We start from the raw sequence: 23,345 nt of genomic DNA, 5'->3' as shown, positions 1-23,345 counted from the left end.
TATGGGTTTTTGATGAGTTTTGAACAATGTGGCTTGTGGATGTATGTTTGATGTGTTGTAGTTGGGGTTTTAGGTAGTTTGAGACCCCTAGGAGTTTGTATGCATGATTTGGTTGAGCTATATGCATGATGGTATGAGTTAGGAGGCATTTGTGCATGTTTGAACCAAGTTTCTGCCCTTTGGGAGAAACCAGGTTCGGCAGCCGAAAGGACTTTCGGCCGCCGAACCCTCTTGTGGAGGCAGCATTCGGCTGCCGAAGCTTGCCCCCGAAAGAGGACTTTCGCCTCTGTCTGGGAGTTTCGGCCGCCGAAAGTGCCGCCGAACATGCATGAGTTTCGCCTCTGTCTGGGAGTTTCGGCCGCCGAAGGTGCCGCCGAACCTGCCTGACTTTCGGCTCTGGAGGGACTTTCGGCCGCCGAACCTGCCGCCGAAAGTGCCCTGTCCAGCCTTTCTTTGCATGTTTTGCATGGATGTTTTGAGGTGTTTTAGGGGGTTTTGGGGGATGTTTTTAGAGTTATGTTCTAGTTGTTTGGCCCCTCATTTGAGTCCACCTGTGTAGGTTCGGACCCGAGGAACCGAGGACCCCAACAGTGAGTTCAGCTGCTTCTGAGTTAGTAGAGCTTCAGCCAGAGGTGAGTAGAATAAACCTTTATGTTTTCAAGCAAATGAATTATACAGTTGAGCATGTTCATGCATCATGAATGCCATGTGATGAATTAGGATGTTTGCATTAGAAATCACGAATATGTTGCATTGCATTTATGATGTTGATGTGGATTGGTTATTGGATGATCCTTTAGTCCTCATATGGTATGATGATGTTACGGCATGATACGGTATGGAAGTCCAGGTTGTACCCATTCTACGTCCCTGGCACATTGGTATGTTATGATATGTTATGTTAAGAGAAAGACCGGTTGTACCCATTCTACGTCCCGGCACTTTGGAATGTAGAGGACTATTGGTGACAATACCATCCGAGATGTGATTTGTTGTGATGTGTTGCATTACATGATGGCATGAGATTTTAAATGTTGTTTTCTATTACTCTGCTCACTGGGCTCTTGTAGCTCACCCCTTTTCCCTAATCCCCCAGGATTGCAGGTACGGGCTAGACAAAGAAGTCAAGAAGAGTAAAGTCTTATGTTTGTAATAATTAGAAAGTGGACATGATAAATTGTAAGATAATGTAAAGTTGAATAGTTATGTTATGTATAACGATACTGAGGTTTAGAAGTGTGCTTGACCATAGTTTATTGTAATCCCTTTTGATGCATGATCTTAGATGTTTTATGATAAAGATGTTAGCCAACTCAACACATGTATATCGCCCATTGGGGCATTGATGAGATCCCACAGAGGGATCAATGTTTATAGTTATGTTTATGTTCAGTGCATGCACAGGTTGAGGTTGGTACATGAGAAGATGAATGAAAGAAAAGTTTTAATTTTTATGTAAATTGTCGATCATGTATGGGATTAATCAGTTTATCAGGATGTATGTTAGGCTTGCTACGGGTCCCGGCGGCCTTAAGTCGACCTGGATCCTAGCGCCGGTAGCGGTCCGATTTTCGGGTCGTTACAAAAAAAGAGGAAAAAAATTCCTTTGCCACGTCAGAGTTTCTCCATTCCAATCTGATCATCCAAATCCCTCATTGGCACCCATTTTTCAACGAGTCGACGTCATCCCTACTCTCCCCATTCAGCAACTATGGAAATACCAGTTTTCCTTTCCTTGATTCCTTAACGGCGCTCCACTAAACGAGTAAAACTCATTGAGCGATGACTTGAACTCACCTGTGGATGCTTCTCTTGTGATCATTGTTGCATGTATGAGTTCAAGGTGAGATATTGCGCATGTGGAAGGTCACATGGCTGGACGGAATGTCCATGCGCTCATCCTAGGGAGAAGGCTCGCCGCCAAGATCTTTGCAGGTATCACAACTTTGGTACAACCTGCCCAGACTTTCGCAAGGGTGGGAGCAAGAAAGACCAAGTGCAACTGCAGTTTTCTATGTGCCACCACTACAATCCCTCGTGAATCTCATAGCCAGGTCCTCTATCAGGAATGAAGACGACGACGATGAAGTGGCAGACGACGACTGGTTGGTAAAAGCAGATGCAACTGCAACTGCAACGACAGCGAAAGAGGGAGCCAGCGAAAGAGGGAGCCAATGACGGTGAGGACATGGTCTATAGTCACCTCCAAATTTTCGGCAAGTACCATCATAAACAAAATTGAAGGGATTGCAAAAGGGTTAAAAAACTATGTCCTGCTGAGGTTAATAATCCTGGACGTGATAAAGAAATTTTTTTCACTTCTTTTAGCCACGTAGAACATGCCATATGTGCATTTCATCAGAAACTCACTATTTCAGGTAAATATTTAAATATTATCATAAATTGAAGTTCCACGCACTAAATTTCGTGAACTCATAATATTTTGTATGTTTCTTTTTTATCCTTTTTGATAATCAATAATTCCTTAGTCTTTTTTAGATTTTTATTCTTAATATCCTCTTCCATATCAATTAAAACAAAACAAAATATTTCATTATTTCAAATTTATTATTTAATATAAGTTGAAATTTATGAACTTCATACATTCAAGGCAAGTTTTTTATTTTGTCTAGTTTTTAGTTGAATCTTTTTCTTGTCCAATAATTTAGAAAATGTTAGATATATATTTAGTAGCAGCAATATAATACTAATATTAAGAAGTAAATGTTTCCTCTCATTGAATTCTACTCACAGGGCTATTAAAAAAATATGCATCTTATTCTATATATTATAACATATTAATATTATTTATAAAAAATTAACAATTTTTTTAAAAAACAAGTTAAATTACAAGTATATAAAAAAATATGCGATGCAGGTTTCAAATACTAAATATAATAACTTTGCATGGCCAACTATCGAACTTGATCGCCAAAAATAACTCTCGTCTTCCCCTTTAAATTTTCTGCTTGGAGAATCCCTTCTTTCACAATTTCAACTCACAATCCAACCATGGCCTTTACAGAACCCACCATGCTTCCTCTTATTTTTGCAGCATTCATCATCTGTTTCTGCTCTTTTTCTTCACTGGCTGAGCTTCAAAGTTTCCAGCAGCCATTGAAATCTGATGGTTCCCTTAGCTTCCTGGTGATTGGAGATTGGGGAAGAAGAGGACTTTACAACCAATCTGAAGTTGCTTTACAGGTACTCTTGTTTTTCTTTTTCTTCTTTTACATCCATAGATGAATTTTCTCCTGCTTTAGTCTCGTATTAATTTTTCTTCCTGCACCATTCTCTTCTTTTCTTTGAGAATAAAAAATTTTATAATGAAATGAATAATGAATATGTAAAAAAAAATATGTTTAGATGTGCTAAAAGAGAAAAAAATTTATAAAGAAATTATCTATCTCTTGAAGCAACACTTCTCTTCAATATTGAGTAACGTAGAAGAATTGGGTTCATAAGTTTCTCTATTTAATTTTTTTAAAAAATTCTGAAGAAATTCACATGATATCAATAATCATTTTTGATAAATGTATATATTTATATTTGGTAAAATGATTTTCAGATGGGAGTAATTGGAGAGGAACTGGACATAGATTTTGTGATATCTACTGGAGATAATTTTTATGAAGATGGCTTGACAGGAATTGACGATCCAAATTTTTATGAGTCTTTTACTAATATCTACACAGCCCCAAGCTTGCAAAAGCAATGGTACAGTGGTATGTTAATTCTCCAAATTTAATACAATTATTATATTATTCAATGCTTTGAGAAATATGAATCCATTAATTTAATTAATATTTTCATTATTTTCTTTTCTGCAGTTTTGGGTAACCATGATTACAGAGGTGATGTTGAAGCACAGTTGAATCCAATCCTCACACAAAAGGATAGCAGATGGCTTTGCATGAGGTCATTTATAGTCAATGCAGGTAAACAAAAAAATAAGAAGAAATAAAAGTCCTAATTTTTTTTTTTTTTCTAAAAATTTAAATCCTGAAGCAACAAACTGCTTGAGATTTGTTCAGGGCATAATTGATATTAATATTTTAATTTTTTTTTTTTTTGTCTTATTTCTGTAGAAATTGTTGAAATTTTCTTTGTGGACACATCGCCATTTGTGAATGACTACTTCACAAACCCAGAACACAACTATGACTGGAAAGGTATTTCTCCTAGGGAGACTTACCTTGCAAATCTGTTGAAGGTAATGCTTCAAAATTCCCATGCATATTTTATGAAATTTACTAATAAATCCACATTTGATGCAAAAGTTGAAATGAATTCTTATATTTATTTATTCCAAAAAGAAATTTAAAAGCTATTCTCAAAATTTAAAGGGTAAATAAAACAAATAATTCAATCCACAACGGGGAAAGGTAATGATGGATTTGATTTCACCTCTGTAATAGGATGTGGATGCAGCACTGAGCAGCTCCACTGCAAAATGGAAACTTCTTGTTGGTCACCATGCCATCTTAAGTGCAGGACATCATGGAATCACAGTAGAGCTTCTTCAGCAGCTTGTTCCAATTCTACAGGTAATTTAAAAATAAATGAATCAGCCAGTAATTACCAAAAGAATATTCATGAACCTTGAAGTTGCAATTTTTTTCTCAATTATTTTCCCAGGAACATAATGTTGATGCTTACATAAACGGGCATGATCACTGTATCCAACATATCAGCAGCAGTCACAGGTACAACCTATAGATTTCCACAAGAAACAACATTAAAAAGGTTTATGCAAAACATTAAATCAATTGTTTCTCAATGCAGCAACATTCAATTCATAACAAGTGGAGGCGGCTCAAAGGCCTGGAGGGGTGATATAAGGAAGTGGGATCCAGAGGAATTGAAGTTATATTATGATGGCCAAGGATTTATGTCAGTGCAAATGACCGACTCCACGGCCGCTTTTGCATTCTATGATGCCTTTGGCAGTGTTTTGCACCAATGGAGCATATCCAAAGAGAGTCACTCAGCTGCATAAAGATGCAAGAATCGATAATACCTAATAGGATTATACCATCACTATTATAAATAGAAAAAAAAAATGCAGGGCAGATGCAAATAAAAGAGAGAATTTGTAATGATCTTCAAAAAACATAGGTGAACTACGCTTTATAGGCTTCCGTACTGATGTACAAATGTAAAAATTCATATTGGTAGTTACAGTTAGTTTTATTTAAAAAACTTTGATGATTACCTTTTTCTTTCTGCTGAAACACTGCATCTTTCCAGAGGATGAACTGTCGTGATTTCCACGCATTCCTTTTCAGAGCACAAGGAGAGATCCAATCATTGGATTGCTTTGAGTTTCAATCAACATGTAGAGCAATTTTACTCATTTTACAGATTCCACAAAAAATCAACATAAATAATTTGATCTTATGCTGTTTGAATCGTATTAGAAAATCGAACTTAGAGTAGAAATACATACATTAAGAAAACGTAAAAGTGCAAGGGGAAGGAAATTGCCGAACAACAAAACCGGCCAATGTTGCAGCTCAAGTGACTACTGTTATAAACAACTTGAAATCCCTTGTCAAGAACCTTCAAATGGAACAATGTATATAATTCCCTCCGTTCTCCAATATGGTAAGCTCAATTGTAACTCTGTGTAATTTATGTAAATAATCTTCCCATGCAATAATGGCAGCAGAAAATTTTGCCCAATCAAAGGAAAGTTCACATTTCTGGTTGTTGTCATCACAGCTGAACACCAATTCCACCAGCTGATGATCCCTCAAACGAAAGACTTCAAGGCAATAATTTTCTCCCTTTGTGATTGCGATAATTGTATTACCTTGCAACTTTCCTGGTGAGAAATAAGCATCTCCGAGGCTTTCCAACAATAGAATTGTACTATCTATTAGAATGGCAAAAAAATTCAGATATCAGTGGATAAAATTCGAAGTTACCATTTTAAAGAAATTTTGACCTTTTGGCTGGTCTGGGTCCCAATTTGCATTTACTAACGGTTAAGTACATGTAGAAAAAGAAAAAAAAAAAGCAGATTAGATTTAGAGGAATATGCACATTTTCCTCAGTAGTGGAGTAAACATTTCAGAAAAGGTTTTCAAGAAGGAAAACTTCGCAAAGAAGATTTATTTATATGTGTGTACGCATGTGGGTGCATGTATTGCAGTTTGCTTCAATTTTTGATGAGCGGAGGCAGCTCGAAAGCTTGGACAGGAGATGTAGATTGGTGGAATCCGAAGGAAATGCAGTTTTTCATGATGGTCAAGGTTTCATGTCTATGGAGATTACACAAACTCAAGTAGAATTGTGTTCTATGATGTTTCTGGCTATATTTTGCACAAATGGAGCAAGAACAAAGAGCTTCACTCTACTACCATTTAAGCAAGTTATTTTGCTTCAAGCAAGAACAAGGTGAAGAAGAAGAAGAAGAAACTGATGGGAGCTTGGATTAAGATTGAGGAAGGGATAATGTTATCTTGTAGACTTGTAGTCTTTGTATTTTATGAGAAGGAAAAATTAGAAAAAAAATATTATTTAAGTTATTGCTGGCAAATATTTATTTATTGTAAAATATTTCCTTTGTCATATAATGAGATCGAGCTTATATTAGATTAGTTATTTAATTTTTTAGTATTTAATTTTCCCCTAATTTAGCTTTTGTTATTGCAAATTGCAACAATTAGTTATTTGCATGCGTAACCAAACTAAACACTTCCATATGACCCACGATAGATTTAAAAGTTAAAACTTATAGGGAGAATGACTATTAGTACCTTAGGTTTAGTGAAACTCACTAGTTAGTCCCTTTGGTTTTGACAAACACATTAAAACATATATGAGGTATTAGAAAATCTACTAATTAGTCTATCCATTAATTTTAGCCATTAAGTATTCAGAAAAGTCTAAAAAGAAAGGCTATTAGTTTAGTTTTTATAAAACTAAGAGACCAACTAATCAATTTTGTTCATATTATAGGGACTAAATAGTATAACACTTAATGTCTAAAGTTAACAAATAACTGATTAGTAGATTTTTTAATATCTCAGAAATGTTTTAATGAGTTTTTTTAAATCAATGAACTAACTAGTAAATTTCACTAAATCTGAGGGGCTAAATAGTTATTTTTCCAAATTTATATCATTAATTAAGTTATAAATATATAAATTTAGACTTTTCACCTATAAAATATTTAATTTAGCTAAGCTATCCTTTACTTCCATTTTGATCTACGTTTGAAAATATTTTATTATACACACTTTTTTTTAATTAATTATCAATTATTCAAGGACAGATTAATTAATGCTGAATTAGGAGAAATTTTATTATAATCGTTATCTATAAAATAGTTAAATTTTGACTATTAATTGGGTGATTTTCACTGATACTGTCTAAATTAAGGAGTTGTAATATAGTAGTACATAATAATTAATTTGTGACAGAAAAATGTCTGAACTTTAATTTCAATAACAATAAAATATACATTAGCTGATTGGTTTAGCTCCGAAAAATTGGTATGACATTATTTGGTGGCATAATATTTACTTTTGCCGGCTAGGACCCTCAGCAAATGAAAGAACACCAATTTGGTTAAATATTTTAATCCTACAGTCCATTTTATTTTATCCTTGACTGTTCCGTTTCTCTTTCTTTTGCCCCAAGATTAAGCGAAGATTAGTGTCTATAAATGAAATGAATTCTGATATTCAATTGTTGAATGAGAGATGGGATTTGGTAGAGAAATTTAGAGAAAACTTAAAATGAGATTTAGAATGAATTTTGAATGTTAGAAAACTTAGAACAAGCTTTAGATTGGTTTTGTTGATTGTGAAAGATATAGACGAACTAGAAGACAGAGAAGCGAATGGTCTATCTGATTTCTATCTGTCAAAGAAGTTTTAATCACAACCTGCATCTCACACCTTCAACTCTTCGACAACAAATGGCATATTTGATCAATTCTACTTCAGGCTTAAGACATCTGAGGAGGGAGAGATGCAGAGGAAGATTTGGGTATTCTAAAATGAACAAGTTTAGGGCTTAGGAATAATTGAAAACAATTTTAATTGGGTTAATAGTCTTACATAGTTAGCACTAGTATGGTTAGTAGTGCTCTATGCTGGAAAAAATATATATATTTACAATGTGAATGCAAAGGCCGCGCTCATTTTTCTAGAGCTCAATCATTACCAATCAGTCCATAGATAGCTTATCGTTACCTCAATTGAAGTTCAGATTTTTTTTGTTACAAATTATTATTAATTAAAATTATGTTATAACCCCTAAGTTCAGGTAGCACTAATGAAAATAATTAGTATTGATGATAGTGAAAATTATATGGAACCCACTATTATTAATAGCTACAATAAAATCTTTCTATATACTACATAATACTTTTCCCTAAATCAAAGGCAGAGAGTGCCAAATTTTAGAACAATCTATAATTGCTATAATTAATAAAAATTTATAAACTGTACTTTTACCACATAATAATAGTAGTACATTTATTATTTTTTTATACATTATATGTTTTATTACTTTTAAATAATTAAAAAAAAAAACTTAATAGGGTCCATAGTCCATACCATACATTTTTAGTAAATTTACCAATACATTCAATATGTAATTTAAAGACAATAAACGAAAAATATAATATGAAGATATCAACATAAGAGACTAAAACATATTCCTGCAATGTGAAACTAACATTTAATAAAACTAATCTTAATGAGCCATTGAACAATCAATAAAAATACATAATATATTTTTTAATTAATTAATGCTTTGGATAATGAAATATTTTCATATAATAATAACTAAAAAATTGATTACATAGGGATAAAATAATTATAAATAAATTTTTATGACACAAAAAATTAAGATTGTTGAGATATTTTTATAATTGACAACAAAACTTTTTTTGAATGTGAAATTTAATGTGATTATGATTTTCAAAATTAAAGGAAAATTAAGGGTTAAATTAAAAAGATATATAAATAGCTACAACTTTAAATTACAACAAATACAACTTAAAAAATTAATTTGTAAAAGTGTTAATGAGCAATTTACTAATTTATTATTGGCTAGCTTTTAAAATGGTATTTAATAATCATCCTTTATTTGTTTATAGTTAGCTATGCTAAGATGAAAAGAATTTGAAACAACTTTGATTTCATGTCCTCACAAGTTACGGCAACCCAACCTCCACCACGAAGCTATAAAGGGTTATTGTATTTGCATGGCCAACTTCCAAATCGCCAAAGATAACTCTCATTTTTCCCTTAAATTTTCTGCTTGGAGAATCCACTTTTTCACAATTTCATCTCACAATTCAACTATGGCCTTCACAAAACCCACCATGCTTTCTCTTATTTTTGCAGCCTTCATCATCTGTTTCTGCTTTTCTTCTTCATTGGCTGAGCTTCAACGTTTCCAGCAGCCATTGAAATCTGATGGTTCTCTTAGCTTCTTGGTGATTGGAGATTGGGGAAGAAGAGGACTTTTCAACCAATCTGAAGTTGCTTCACAGGTCCTCTCTCGTTTTTCTTTTTCTCATTTACATCCATATATGAATTCTCTACTCTCCTGCTTTTACATCCATATATACAAGTTTTTAAGGATAAATTTCAATTTTGACTTTATAGTTTATCAAAATTATTTCTACAAATATATATTTTTTTATTTTTTAGTATATTATAAAAAGAAAGTTCCTTCCATAACGATATGAATTATATAAGCTTTTTCTTCTTCACCCTTTTGAAATTATCTATTTCATGACCCTGAGAGTGCAACAATTCTCTTCAATATTGGGTAACGTAGAAGAATTGGGTATATAAGTTTCTCTATTTATTTTTGTTTTGTTTTTTTTTAGGAACCCTGAATTCTAAAGAATTTCACATGACATTAATCATCATTTTTGATAAATGTATATATTTATATTTGGTAAAATGAATTTCAGATGGGAGTAATTGGAGAGGAACTAGACATAGATTTTGTGATCTCTACTGGAGATAATTTTTATGAAGATGGCTTGAAAGGAATTGATGATCCAAATTTTTATGAGTCTTTTACTAATATCTACACAGCCCCAAGCTTGCAAAAGCAATGGTACAGTGGTATGTTAATTCTCCAAATTTAATACAATTGTTATATTATTCAATGCTTTGAGAAATATGAACCCATTAATCTAATTAATTTTTTCCTTATTTTCTTTTCTGCAGTTTTGGGTAACCATGATTACAGAGGTGATGTTGAAGCACAGTTGAATCCAATCCTCACACAAAAGGATAGCAGATGGCTTTGCATGCGGTCGTTTATAGTCAATGCAGGTAAACAAAAAAATAAGAAGAAGAAGAAATGAAAGTCCTAATTTTTAATTTCTTTTCTAAAAATTTAAATCCTGAAGAAACAAACTGCTTGAGATTTGTTCAGGGCATAATTGATATTAATATTTTAATTTTTTTTTTTTGACTTATTTCTGTAGAAATTGTTGAAATTTTCTTTGTGGACACATCGCCATTTGTGAATGACTACTTCACAAACCCAGAACACAACTATGACTGGAAAGGTATTTCTCCTAGGGAGACTTACCTTGCAAATCTGTTGAAGGTAATGCTTCAAAATTCACATGCATATTTTATGAAATATATTAATACATCCATATTTGACATAATGAAAAAGTTGAAATGAATTCTTATATTTATTTATTTCAAACAAAAATTTAAAAGCTATTCTAAAAAATTAAACGGTAAATAAAACAAATAACTCAAAGCACAACTGGGAAAGGTAATGATGGATTTGATTTCACCTCTGTAATAGGATGTGGATGCAGCACTGAGCAGCTCCAATGCAAAATGGAAACTTGTTGTTGGTCACCATGCCATCTTAAGTGCAGGACACCATGGAATCACAGTAGAGCTTCTACAGCAGCTTGTTCCAATTCTGCAGGTAATTTAAAAATATATGAATCAGCCAGTAATTACCAAAAGAATATTCATGAACCTTGAAGTTGCCATTTTTTTCTCAATTATTTTCCCAGGAACATAATGTTGATGCTTACATAAATGGGCATGATCACTGTATCCAGCATATCAGCAGCCGTCACAGGTACAACCTATAGATTTCCACAAGAAACAACGTTAAAAAAGTTCATGCAAAACACTAAATCAATTGTTTCCCAATGCAGCAACATTCAATTCATAACAAGTGGAGGCGGCTCAAAGGCCTGGAGGGGTGATATAAGGAAGTGGGATCGAGAGGAATTGAAGTTATATTATGATGGCCAAGGATTTATGTCAGTGCAAATGACCGACTCCATGGCCACTTTTGCATTCTATGATGCCTTTGGCAGTGTTTTGCACCAATGGAGCATATCCAAAGAGAGTCACGCAGCTGCATAAAGATGCAAGAATTGATAATTGCTAATAGGATTATACCATCACTATTATAAATAAAAAAAAATGCAGGGCAGATGCAAATAAAAATGAGAATTTGTAATGATCTTCAAAAAACATAGGTGAATTATGCTTTGTAGGCTTCCATACTGATGTACAAATGTAAAAATTCATATTGGTAGTTACAATTAGTTTTATTTAAAAAACTTTGATGATTTTACCTTTCTCTTTCTGCTGAAACACTGCATCTTTCCAGATGATGAACTGTCATATGATTTGCACGCATTCCTTTTCACAGCACAAGGAGAGATCCAATCATTGGATTGCTTTGAGTTTCAATCAACATGTAGAGCAATTTCACTCATTTTACGAATTCCACAAAAAATCAACATAACTAATTTGATCTTATGCTGTTTGAATTGTATTAGAAAATCCAACTTAGAGCAGAAATGCATACATTAAGAAAACGTAGAAGTGCAAGGGGAAGGAAATTGCCAAACAACAAAACCGGCCAATGCTGCAGCTCAAGTGACTAATGTTATAAACAACTTGAAATCCCTTGTCAAGAACCTTCAAATGGAACAATGTATATAATTCCGTCTGTTCTCCAATATGGTAAGCTCAATAGTAACTCTTTGTGTAATTTATGTAAATAATCTTCCCATGCAATAATGGCAGCAGAAAAGTTTGCCCAATCAAAGGAACGTTCACATTTCTGGTTGCTGTCAACACAGCTGAACACCAATTCCACCAGCTGATGATCCATCAAAACGAAGGACTTCAAGGCAATAATTTTCTCCCTTTGTGATTGTGATAATTGTATTACCTTGCAACTTTCCTGGTCCGATATAAGCAACTCCGAGGCTTTCCAACAATAGAATTGTACTATCAATTAGAATGGCAAAAAATTTCAGATATCAGTGGATAAAATTCAAAGTTACCATTTTAAAGCAAGTTTGACCTTTTGGCTAGTCTGGGTCCCAGTTTGCATGTACTAACGGTTAAGTACATATAGAAAAAAAATGCGGATCAGATTTAGAAGAATATGCACATTTTCCTCAGTAGGAGTAAACATTCCAGAAAAGGTTTTCAAGAAGGAAAACTTTGAAATCCTTTGCATAAGTATTCAAGTAACAGACTGCCTTTTCGCCAAGAGAGAAGCATGAAAAACTCTTAGCAGAATTAAATAACGTAATGCAAAGAAGATAGCAATGTAAGAGACATTAAACGAATCAAGGAATACAAAATACGGAAGGGAGAAAAAAAAAAGAAAGAAAAATAGCGTAATGATGGAGCAACGGATAAACTCACAAAAGCAAAGAAATAAATATGATCACTTACCGTGAAGTCCCGTTGTTTCAGATAGAGCCTATTATCATCACTGTGCCATCCAATGCTGGCTCCTTTAGTCCAGCTGATTCAGAATCAGAAGGCAGCATATCGTCGGGACTCAGGATCAAATAAGCAAGGTGAAGATTTATGATCAAGCAAGATTGCAACAATTGTTGTCTTAGAAAAATCCTAAAGCAAAAACCCAGTTTCCCAATTACACTGAAAATTATCAAAATCTATCCAAGTACGAATTCCAGGGAAAAAAAAAATCTGTGATCCATTGGAGCTGGAGTAGTAGAATTAGAGTAAAGGGAAAAAGAAATACAAAACCAACCTAATCAAACCAGTGAATTCCACGAATAGCTCATACTAACAGCCAAAGAACTCCTCCACCTTCTCTTTCAACCTCTCTGTCATCGAAACGAAAAGAGTCAAAAAAAAAAAACAAGAGACCAAGGTATGAAGACTAACAGACCAGGAAAACAAAAGGAAAGAAAAATAACCTCGGATGGGAACGAAAGGGATGATAAAGTGGGGACAATTCGTAGCGATGAGATGAGAGAGAGTGGTGGAGAAGACGTTGTGACGATAGCCACAGTACTGCTACTCTTATGAATGAATTCCAATTCCTTGCATTCATCGAGGGAAAGGAATTCATGGAGGATGAGACGAGGGTGCTTCGCGTCTTCCATAATTTTTATTTCTCAATCTACTGGTTAACTTCACTTGGGTGAGTTCTGTCTTCAAAGGAAAATAAATAAATAAAGCCGGGACTCCAGATGTTAATAAAACTAAAACACTAATCCTTCAATAAATTTTTAGTAACAAATATTATTGTAAATAATTTTAATTTTTATAATATAAATTAATATTTTATAAGTATAAAAATTAATAATTAATAATTTTAATTTTCTTAAAAGCTAATTTCTATATTCTGAAAATATAAAAATTATAGAAATTAATTTTATTATTAGGAGTCCGTCTAATTGTACAAGTATATAAATTTTTATATTTAATTAAAATTAAAAATTGATTTTTATACTTATGGAGTCTGTTTAAATTAATTTTTATAAGTATAAAAAATTTTATATTTATAGATTATTAATTTTATATTTTAAAAATTAAAATTATTTATAATAATAATAAAAAATAAATAATGGATAAAATCTATAAATTTACTGATATTTAAATATTAAAATAATAATTTTTTAATTTTTATTATTAAAATAATGAAAGAAATTTATTAAAAAATAAAATATTAATTAAGTAGAGAAATATTTTAACCATTAAAAAATATAAAACTTTTAATCAATGATTAATCAACAGTAATTTATATTTTTTATTAATAAAATGACAATTTTATTAGTAATTTTTATTAATGGAATGATAATTTTATTAGATGAAAATTAAATTTAGAAACTAATTTATTATTAAAAATTTAATGAATAAAATTTAATGTATAACTATTATATGAGTTTTGTCAAATCTCAACTATCTGTGTTTAAATATTTTTCATTACCCATAGTGCTGTAATGGGTTAAAAAATTAAAATTAAAGGTTCAATCCATAAAAAACAGAAATAAATCTAACCACCTAAACACATTAGACTAATCCAAATAATAAAAAATAAATGGAACTAAAACAATTAAATCAAACTAAAAAAACAAAAAAAAAATAAACAAACACATCATTAGCCTCCATGCACCGACTCAACCTCATCCTCACCAAACTTACCAACACACTATTTCAGAAGTCGAAACCAAATACCAATCATACGCACCAAACTTACCAACACATTATTTCAGAAGTCGAACACAAATACCAATCATCGGACTATAAGCAGGAAGAGACGTACACCATTAATGACAACAAGAAAAGCAAAAGCAAATCAATAAGAAAAGCAAAAGCAAATCAATATGCAATACAAGCAAAATGCACATCAGGTCTTTAAGTTCAATGATCGAGCATTCATACAGCATAGAAAAGAGGATGTAATAGAGCTCAGTCTATTTACGATATATGGAAGCAATGGTCGTCAGACATAGTAGTGTGATACCGAAATATTAATGTCGTTTAAATTAGAATCCTTCATAAAAGCCAATCAGAGCACCCCTGTACAGGTTCAACATATTATCTTCTTCGCAGTAAAAAGCTCTCAAATCTACACCACATCAAAAGAAATAGTAAAGTGAAAAACCAAAAAATCCAGTCCAGCCACACTCTCAATGAGGAAAATTGGGATTGAGGGATCAAACAACAGGGAAAAGGAAACAATTCATACACCCATCGCATGTTTCTTGCCGATAGCTTCTTCTTTTTTCTTTCTCTTTTCTCTCAACTTTTCTCCTCAAATAAATTTTAATTAATAGTTTAAAATTATAAAATTTTAATTTTAATAATTGAATTTAAATAAATAAATTTATAGAACAATAAGAGTTTAAAATAAAATATAATTGATTTAATTAGACATTATGATATGATTATTTTTATATTAATTATTTTAATTAATACTTTTTTATAAAAAAATAAGTTGAAGCGAACGAGTACTAAATAAAAATGATATATTTATCACTTTTTTAAAAATTATTAAATATATATATTCCATACCATGCAATTTGTTATCGTAATCATAGCATGTATTGAAAGTCTAAAATCCCTATGTCATTAGCTTGATAATAGTGCAATTTTAGGTTGAAATCAGTCTTGTATTTATCTTCCTCTTTAGTTATTTTATACTGATATATATATTTGTCTATATCTAAGAACAATATATAACAATTCTTTCTCTCTTTTTTCCTTTCTCTTTTTCTATTATCATAGTGTCACAACTACGCTCTAACTTTTCTTTCAGTTAGCCACTTCAATGCCTTTTTATGTCTCATTAACAATGGTTTTCTCTGAAATTCGATCTGACATAACAGTTTGATATTGTTTTAAATGATAGTAATTATGTCAGTTAGTCTTAAGCGATAGACCGGTTTCTTGAAAGGCAGAAAGCTCTAGAAAATAGTCATCAGTGATGTCACTGTCCCTGTTAAAACAAATAAAAATGATACCAAGCATATCAAGAGACTAGAAGATTGGGACTACAGAAATCACCAAATCATATCATCACCTAGTTTCGCAACATTATTGTTCCTTCCATCTATGAAGAGTTCGGATATTATACAATGGCTAAGGAAATCTGGGACATGCTTAAACACCAATATGTAACTAATGATCTTGCTTTCTGCTATCATCTTCACAGTACTTTGTATTAAATGAACTAAGATCGTGGACAATCAATCCACATTTTTTATGCTCATATGAGATCTATTTGGGATCAAATTACTCTTTCAGAACCTGTTTAGGAGAATCCCGTTGATGCACAAAAATTTTAAAAATATAGAAATGAAGATAGATTGATCCAAATTTTTATGGCTTTAAAAGATAAATTTGAATCTAGTTGGGCTTCTCTTTTGCATATGATTCCATTGCCTACTCTTGATTAAGCTGTTTCACAATTGATTTCAGAAGAAACCTGTAACGACCCGAAAACCGGACCGCTACCGACACTAGAGTTCATATGGACTTAAGGTCACCGAAGCCCGTAGCAATTCTACTATACATCCTGTGTACCTGTTAAAATCCCATACATGATCATACATTATCACAAAAACTTAAACATTTCATGAACCATGGCTCGACCTGTGCATGTATCAAAACTGAAAACATAAAACCCATACTAGAGCCCTCATTAAATGCTCTAGTATGGTCAACATCACATGCCTCAAGCTTAGTTCAAACATAACTCATAATTAAAACTTTTACATAAGAATCATGTTAACAGGGATTACAAAGATAAAAACTAGGGCAAAGCACAATTCTAATCCATTAAACAATACATGTCCACAACTATACTATTACATTTGTCTATACCAGCTACTATGCCGACTTTCCGAGCTATCTTTGACCCTGCAAACCTGGGATTAGGGGAAAGGGATAAGCTACAATAGCCTAGTGAGCAGAACATAAAAACAGTTTAATAAACATATGCTCGTATGAAATGCGTCACAACACAAACAATTCACATCACGATGGACTTGTCACCAGTAACCCTCTACATATTCCAATAGTGTCCGGCCCTCGACGAAGCTCCTCAGGACTTCCTCTTAAACATAATATAACATATCCATAATGCCAGAGGCGTAAAATGGGTCTCGATCTGGACTTTGTAGAATGGGCCTCACCTGGACTTCCGTTTCATATCATATCATATCATACTCGAGGGCTAGTGGGTCATCCAATATCCATCCACATCAACAGTAAATTATGCAATGTATCATATTCGTGAATTCTAATGCAAAACAACCTAATACATATACATGGCATTCCTGACGCATGAACATGCTTAAAAAGTTTGATTACTTTAAAATAATAAATTAGTCCAGTTCTACTCACCTCTGGCTGACACTTGACTAAAACTGGCGCAGTTATCTCACTGCAGGCCTCTATGGTCTCTCAGGTCCGATCATACACAGATGGACTCAAATGAGAGACCAAACATAACTATTACATGACTCTAAACAACTCCCCCAAAACCCCCTAAAACATACCAAAACATGTATATAAAATAAGCAAAAGAAGGCTGGGCAGGGAACTTTCAGCAGCCAAAGGTCCTTCACAAATCCAAAAGACAGAGACTTTCGGGGGCAGGCGGCCTAAACTCCACACAGATCCGAAAGTCAGGGACTTTCGAGGGCAGGTTCAGCGGCATAAACTCCTTCACAGATCCGAAAGTCAATGCTTTCGGGGGCAGGTTAGACAGCCAAAAGGCTGCCTCCAAAAGCAGGTTCGGCGGCCGAACCTTGCTTCAGCGGTCGAACCTGGGTTCTCCAGCAAGGCAGAAACCGATTCTGCCCTATGTACACAGCCACCCAACACTCCGATCCTCACACCCAACAACTCAAAAACATACATACTCACTCAACATGTATAAGGGACATAAAAACTAGCCTAATCCCCAATAAGCATCAATAAAAACAACACAAGAGCAAACATTCATTAATAACCCAACTCAAACCCTAAAACTTTAGATCTAACCTTTTTATGCATTATTAACCCTTAACCCCTTCTTAAAACTTATTTAAAACATAGGAAAAGCAAAGATCTAGACTTACCTCTTGGAGATCTAAAGGTGACAGCAATCCCAACTTGGATATGAGGTAAAACGGTCTTCGGAGGTCTCCAAGGTTTAAAAACTTGGATTCAAGCTCAAATCTTCAAAAACAAGGGAAAAACTCATGAATTTTCTAAGAGATTTGAAGGAAAAACCACAAAACTATAAAAGGGAAGGCAAGAACTCATCTCTGCCTGAAAATGGAGAGAAAGCTCTCTCATTTTCGGGCTGAAGGCCTCTTATAGGTGGCTGGACAAACCACCTTTGGAGGTCGAAAGGGGAGGTCCCGCGGCGGCACCACTTTCGGAGGCCAAACTTGAAGGTTCGGCGATTGAACTTGGGGTTTTCCTTCCAAAACTATTTTCTTTCTTTTTTAACTCAAAACTTTAAAATTTTCAAATTCATTTAATAAAAACCTTATTTTACCCTTCCTAAGGAGATTCCAGCTTTGAGATTCCGGGTTCCAACGGAGATTCTGTCGGAAGATTGGAATTCCGACGCCGGAGTCTAGCCGGGTATTACATTCTTTTCCCCTTAAGAACATTCATCCCCGAATGTTCAACAAGCACCCAAGCAAACATAACATCAAGAAAACACATGAAAACATAAGACACTTACTTTAAAAGAGATAAGGGTATTGCTGGAGTATGGACTCCCGGGTCTCCCAAGTGCACTCTTCCATGTTGTGGTGATTCCAAAGGACTTTCACCATCGCGATTTTCTTGTTCCTCGGCTTTCTAATTTGCGTGTCTATGATCCGCACTGGCTGCTCAACATAGGTAAGATCTCCTAGGATCTCTACATCAGGTTCATTAAGAACCTTGCTCGGATCTGATGCGAACTTTCGTAACATGGAAACATGGAAAACCGGATGGATTCTCTCCATAAAAGCATGTAAATCTAACTTGTAAGATATATTCCCAATCTTTTACAAAATTTCGAAGGGTCCGATGTACCTTGAAGCTAGTTTACCTTTCTTCCCAAAACGAATCACCCTCTTCATAGGAGACACCTTAAGCAACACCATATCCCCTTCCTGGAACACAACATGCTTTCTGCGGATGTCTACATAGCTCTTTTGTCTGCTCACCGCTGTTCTGATCCTCTCTCTAATGATAGGCACTACCCTGCTGGTGATCTCTACTAACTCTGGCCCTGCCAAGGTCCTTTCTCCTACTTCTTCCCAGCAGACGGGTGACCTGCACTTCCTCCCATATACAGCTTCATAAGGAGCCATCCCAATGCTAGCATGGTAATTGTTATTGTAGGCAAACTCCACCAATGGTAGATGTTGCCTCCAAGAACCACCAAAGTCTAGCACACACATTCTTAACATGTCTTCTATAGTTTGGATGGTCCTTTCCGACTATCCGGCAGTCTGTGGATGAAAGACAGTGCTAAAGTCCAACCTCGTGCCCATAGCATTTTGTAGACTCCGTCAAAACCTGGAGGTAAACTGGGGTCCCCTATCTGACACTATCGAAACTAGAGCCCATGTAGCCTGACAATCTCTTCCACATAAACCTGCACCAACTTGTCCACAGAGTAACCACTTCTAACAGTAATGAAGTGAGCAGATTTGGTCAATTTGTCCACTATTACCCATATAGAATCTAATCTATTGGACGTTGCTGGTAACCTCACCACGAAATCCATTGCCACATTTTCCCATTTCCACTCTAGAATTGGTAGTGGGTTAAGCATCCCAGCTAGCTTCTGATGTTCTAACTTCACCCTCTGACATATCTCGCAAGCAGATACAAACTGAGCCACTTTCCTCTTCATAGCTGGCCACCAATAAACTCTCTTCAGATTCTGATACATTTTGGTGGCCCTAGTGTGAACACTGTATCTTGCATTATGAGTCTCTCTCATAATGTCTCCTTTCAAACTTACGTCATCTGGTATACACAATCTGTTCCCATAACGAAGGACCCCTTTGTTGTCGAATCTAAACTCACCATTCTTGCCTGTCTGAATATTTCTCACTATTTTCACCAACTCGAGGTCCTCGTGCTGTTTCTGTGCCACTTGCTCCAGAAATACCAATGTCACTTTCATCTGAGCTACCAGTGCACCTGTACCAGATAACTCTAACTGTAAGCCCTCGCTAATGAGCCTGTTAAATTCTCTCACCACCGATCTTCTCTTTACCGAGATATGGGATAAACTGCCAAGTGATTTCCAGCTGAGAGCATCTACTATTACATTTGCCTTACCCAGATGATACTAGATTTTGCAATCATAATCACTAAGCAGTTCTACCCATCTTCTCTGCCTTAGGTTCAACTCTTTTTGACTTAAGAAGTATTGCAAACTCTTATGATCTGTAAAGATCTCACATCTTACCCCATACAGGTAATGTCTCCACATCTTGAGTGCAAAGATCACAGCTGTCATCTCTAGATCGTGTGTAGGATAATTCAACTCATGCTTCTTCAGCTATCTAGAAGCATAAGCAATTACCCCCTTATTCTGCATCAACACACAACCTAGTCCCACTCGGGATGCATCACAAAACACTGTGAAATCCTCATTACTTGTAGGCAGAGCTAACACCGGTGTTGACGTTAGTATTCTCTTTAGCTCTTCAAAACTTTCTTCACATTGATTCGACCAGACAAACCTCCAATTCTTTTTGGTCAACTTGGTCATAAGAGCAGCAATTTTAGAGAAGTCCTGGATAAACCTCCTGTAGTAACCTGCCAAACCCAAAAAACTTTTAATCTCTGTAATACCTGGCTAGATCCTGGCACCAGAATTCCCTTTTTTCGGCGGGATTTTCGTTGGAATCCGGAATTTCTCGGATGTCGAAGCGTTCTAGAAGGGTAAAACAAAGGTTTTCTAAAATGTTTTTACATGTTTTGAGGTATTTGAGTAAGAGAAAATTGAGTTTTTAAAGAAAAGGCCAAGGAGGGAAGAACCCAGGTTCTGCCGCCGAACCTGAAGATTCGGCCACTGAACATGGGGCTGTTTAGGAGGCACGTTAGGCTGCCGAAGGTGGTTGACCGGCCACCTATAAAAGGCCCCTTGACCGGAAAATGGGGAAGTTTTCTCTCTCTTTTTTGGCATAGGTGAGTTCATGCTCTCCTTTGGTTGTTTTTATGATGTTTCTTCAAATCCCTCAAGTTTTCATGAGTTTTACCTTTGTTTTGAAGAGTTTTGAGCCTTGATCATGGTTTTGGAGCTTGGAGACTTTTGGAGCTTGGAGACTTTTGGAGCTTGGATTCTCCATATCTTCAAGTTTGGGATCGCACCAACCCTCGATCTTCTAGAGGTAAGTGTAGATCCTTATCTTTTATGGTGTTTTAAGTAAGTTTTATGAAGGGTTAAGAGGGTTTTTATGCATGAGTTGCATGGTTGTGCATGATAGGGTTTCTGTACCCTTTATGCATATATATATGTGTATGTGGTTGTTGGTAGGGGTTTAGACTAGTTTTTAAGCCCCTATATGCATGGTTAAGGGCATATGCATGTTTTGGAGAGATTGGATGCATGTTTTGGGTGTTTGGAAGGTTTGGGAGGCTTGTATGCATAAGAGGCTGAGTTCTGGATGAACTCAGGTTCGGTCGCCGAAGGTAGTTTCGGCTTCCGAACCTGCCTGTAGATGCATAGTTTGGCTGCCTAACCTTGCCCCCGAAAGTTGAGTTTTGGATCTGGAGCAGACTTTCGGCCACCGAAGGTGCCGCCGAAAGTGCCTAACTTTCAAATCTGGAGAGGGTGTTCGGCCGCCGAAGGTGCCCTGTCCAGCCTTCCTTTGCCCATTTTTCCATGCATGTGTATGATGTTTTAGGGGGTTTTTGGGGAGATGTTCAGAGTTATGTTAGGGTTGTTTGGTCCCTCATTTGAGTCCACCTTTGTAGGATTGGACCCGAGGAATCGAGGAGACCCACAGAGTTAGTTGGTCCAAAGTTAGCCCAGCAATTGCTAGAGGTGAGTGGAACTGAACTATGTTTTTAAATAACTGAATGTTTTAGCATGTTCCATGCATCACGAATGCCATGTCTATAGTAGGTTGTATTGCATTAGTAACCACGAAGATGACGCATTGCATTGTTTATTGTGGATGTGGATGGACAACAGGACGACTCATTAGCCCTCTAGTTTTTATTGCATGTAACAGAAGTCCTCAGGAGCCCCTTGAGGGCTGGGCACAGAGCTATGTATGTCACAGAAGTCCTGAGGAGCTCCTTCGAGGGCCGAGCACAGAGTAGAGGGAGTTTTGAGTCAGTCCATCCTTTATGTGATTTACTGTGATGTGATGCATTCCATGATGGCATATGTTTTAATGTTTTTATAGTTCTGCTCACTGGGCTTTATAGCTCACCCCATTCCCTTAACCCCATGTTTTTAGGGCCACAGAGAAAGACAGAGTCAGCAAGAGTAGAGTTATGGCTATGGTTATGGCTATGTAATAGAAGTATAATGGACATGATGTAAAGTAAGGTTATGTTATGTAAAGACATGTTATAACATGTAATGTATATAGAGTTATAGTATTGTGCTTGGCCCTAGTGTATGGATAATCCCTTGTACATGAATCTTTTATATGTTTTATGATGAGATGTGATGAACCAGGCTTAACAGATGATATGTTAACGCAACTGGAGCATTTGATGAGGGCTCCAGTAAGGGGTTTTTATGTTTACAGTTACAGAGTGGTACCAGAGTAGGTATCGCTTACAGAAAGGTTACAGTGCATGCTCAGGTTAAGCCTGGTATATAGAGAAAAGTTTATAGTTTTATGTTTATGTTGGATCATGTATGGGATTATACCAGTTGTACAGGATGCATGTTAGGCTTGCTACGGGTCCCGGCGACCTTAAGTCGATCTGGATCCTAGCGCCGACAGCGGTCCGATTTCCGGGTCGTTACAATCTCTGTCATTGTAGTGGGTCTGGACCAGTTAGCTACAACTTCTACTTTCTTGGGGTCCACCTCGATTCCCTTTTTTGACACTACATGCCCCAAGAAAGAGATACTCCTTAACCAGAACTCACATTTAGAGAACTTAGCGCACAAGCCGTGTTCCCTTAAGGTCTGCAACACAATCCTCAGATGATGGGCATGCTCTTCTACGTTTCTGGAATACATCAAGATATCGTCAATGAAAATAATAACAAAGTGATCCAGAAACTGGCTAAAAACTCTGTTCATGAGATCCATGAATGCTGCAGGGGCATTAGTTAACCTGAACGGCATCACTAAGAACTCATAATGCCGATATCTGGTCCTGAAGGCTTTCTTAGGCACATCTTCCTCTCTGACTCTTAACTGATGGTACCCAGATCTCAAATCTATCTTGGAGAAACAACCGGCTCCTGCTAGCTGGTCAAACAGATCATCGATTCTGGGTAATGAATACTTGTTCTTGGTAGTGACTTTGTTCAACTGTCTGTAGTCAATACAAAGTCTTAGAGATCCATCCTTCTTTTTCATGAACAAAACTGGAGTACCCCAAGGTGAGGTACTAG

The 23,345-nt window shown here is 35.4% G+C and overlaps 2 protein-coding genes and 1 pseudogene across 2 annotated transcripts; 2 read left to right on the top strand and 1 right to left on the bottom strand.

The window, feature by feature from the left end:
- LOC110605425 overlaps positions 1-13,484 on the bottom strand; it is a 73,527-nt pseudogene extending 60,043 nt beyond the window's left edge.
- On the top strand, positions 3,013-4,999 carry LOC110605422 (purple acid phosphatase 3). The gene is made up of 7 exons (XM_021744013.2): positions 3,013-3,204; positions 3,569-3,725; positions 3,831-3,938; positions 4,089-4,213; positions 4,419-4,547; positions 4,639-4,706; positions 4,786-4,999. The coding sequence occupies exons 1-7, from the start codon at positions 3,013-3,015 to the stop codon at positions 4,997-4,999; spliced, it is 993 nt and encodes a 330-aa protein (XP_021599705.1).
- Positions 9,326-11,387, top strand: LOC110605423 (purple acid phosphatase 3). The gene is made up of 7 exons (XM_043952449.1): positions 9,326-9,517; positions 9,947-10,103; positions 10,209-10,316; positions 10,472-10,596; positions 10,807-10,935; positions 11,027-11,094; positions 11,174-11,387. The coding sequence occupies exons 1-7, from the start codon at positions 9,326-9,328 to the stop codon at positions 11,385-11,387; spliced, it is 993 nt and encodes a 330-aa protein (XP_043808384.1).
- Positions 13,485-23,345: the final 9,861 nt, after the last annotated feature.

This window comes from Manihot esculenta, chromosome 17 (assembly GCF_001659605.2).
Source record: "Manihot esculenta cultivar AM560-2 chromosome 17, M.esculenta_v8, whole genome shotgun sequence".
Classification (NCBI taxonomy): Eukaryota; Viridiplantae; Streptophyta; class Magnoliopsida; order Malpighiales; family Euphorbiaceae; genus Manihot; species Manihot esculenta.
Note: the sequence above shows the minus strand (reverse complement) of the source record. Positions and strands in the feature narration are given on the sequence as shown.

What these genes read in the sequence shown, in the direction of transcription:
- LOC110605422 (XM_021744013.2), top strand. Translation starts at nt 3,013, where the DNA reads ATGGCCTTTACAGAACCCACCATGCTTCCTCTTATTTTTGCAGCATTC. An exon ending in AGCTTGTTCCAATTCTACAG is followed by an intron (nt 4,548 to 4,638) that starts GTAATTTAAAAA and finishes TTATTTTCCCAG; the next exon opens with GAACATAATGTTGATGCTTA. An exon ending in CATATCAGCAGCAGTCACAG is followed by an intron (nt 4,707 to 4,785) that starts GTACAACCTATA and finishes TTCTCAATGCAG; the next exon opens with CAACATTCAATTCATAACAA.
- LOC110605423 (XM_043952449.1), top strand. Translation starts at nt 9,326, where the DNA reads ATGGCCTTCACAAAACCCACCATGCTTTCTCTTATTTTTGCAGCCTTC. An exon ending in ACCTTGCAAATCTGTTGAAG is followed by an intron (nt 10,597 to 10,806) that starts GTAATGCTTCAA and finishes CCTCTGTAATAG; the next exon opens with GATGTGGATGCAGCACTGAG. An exon ending in CATATCAGCAGCCGTCACAG is followed by an intron (nt 11,095 to 11,173) that starts GTACAACCTATA and finishes TTCCCAATGCAG; the next exon opens with CAACATTCAATTCATAACAA.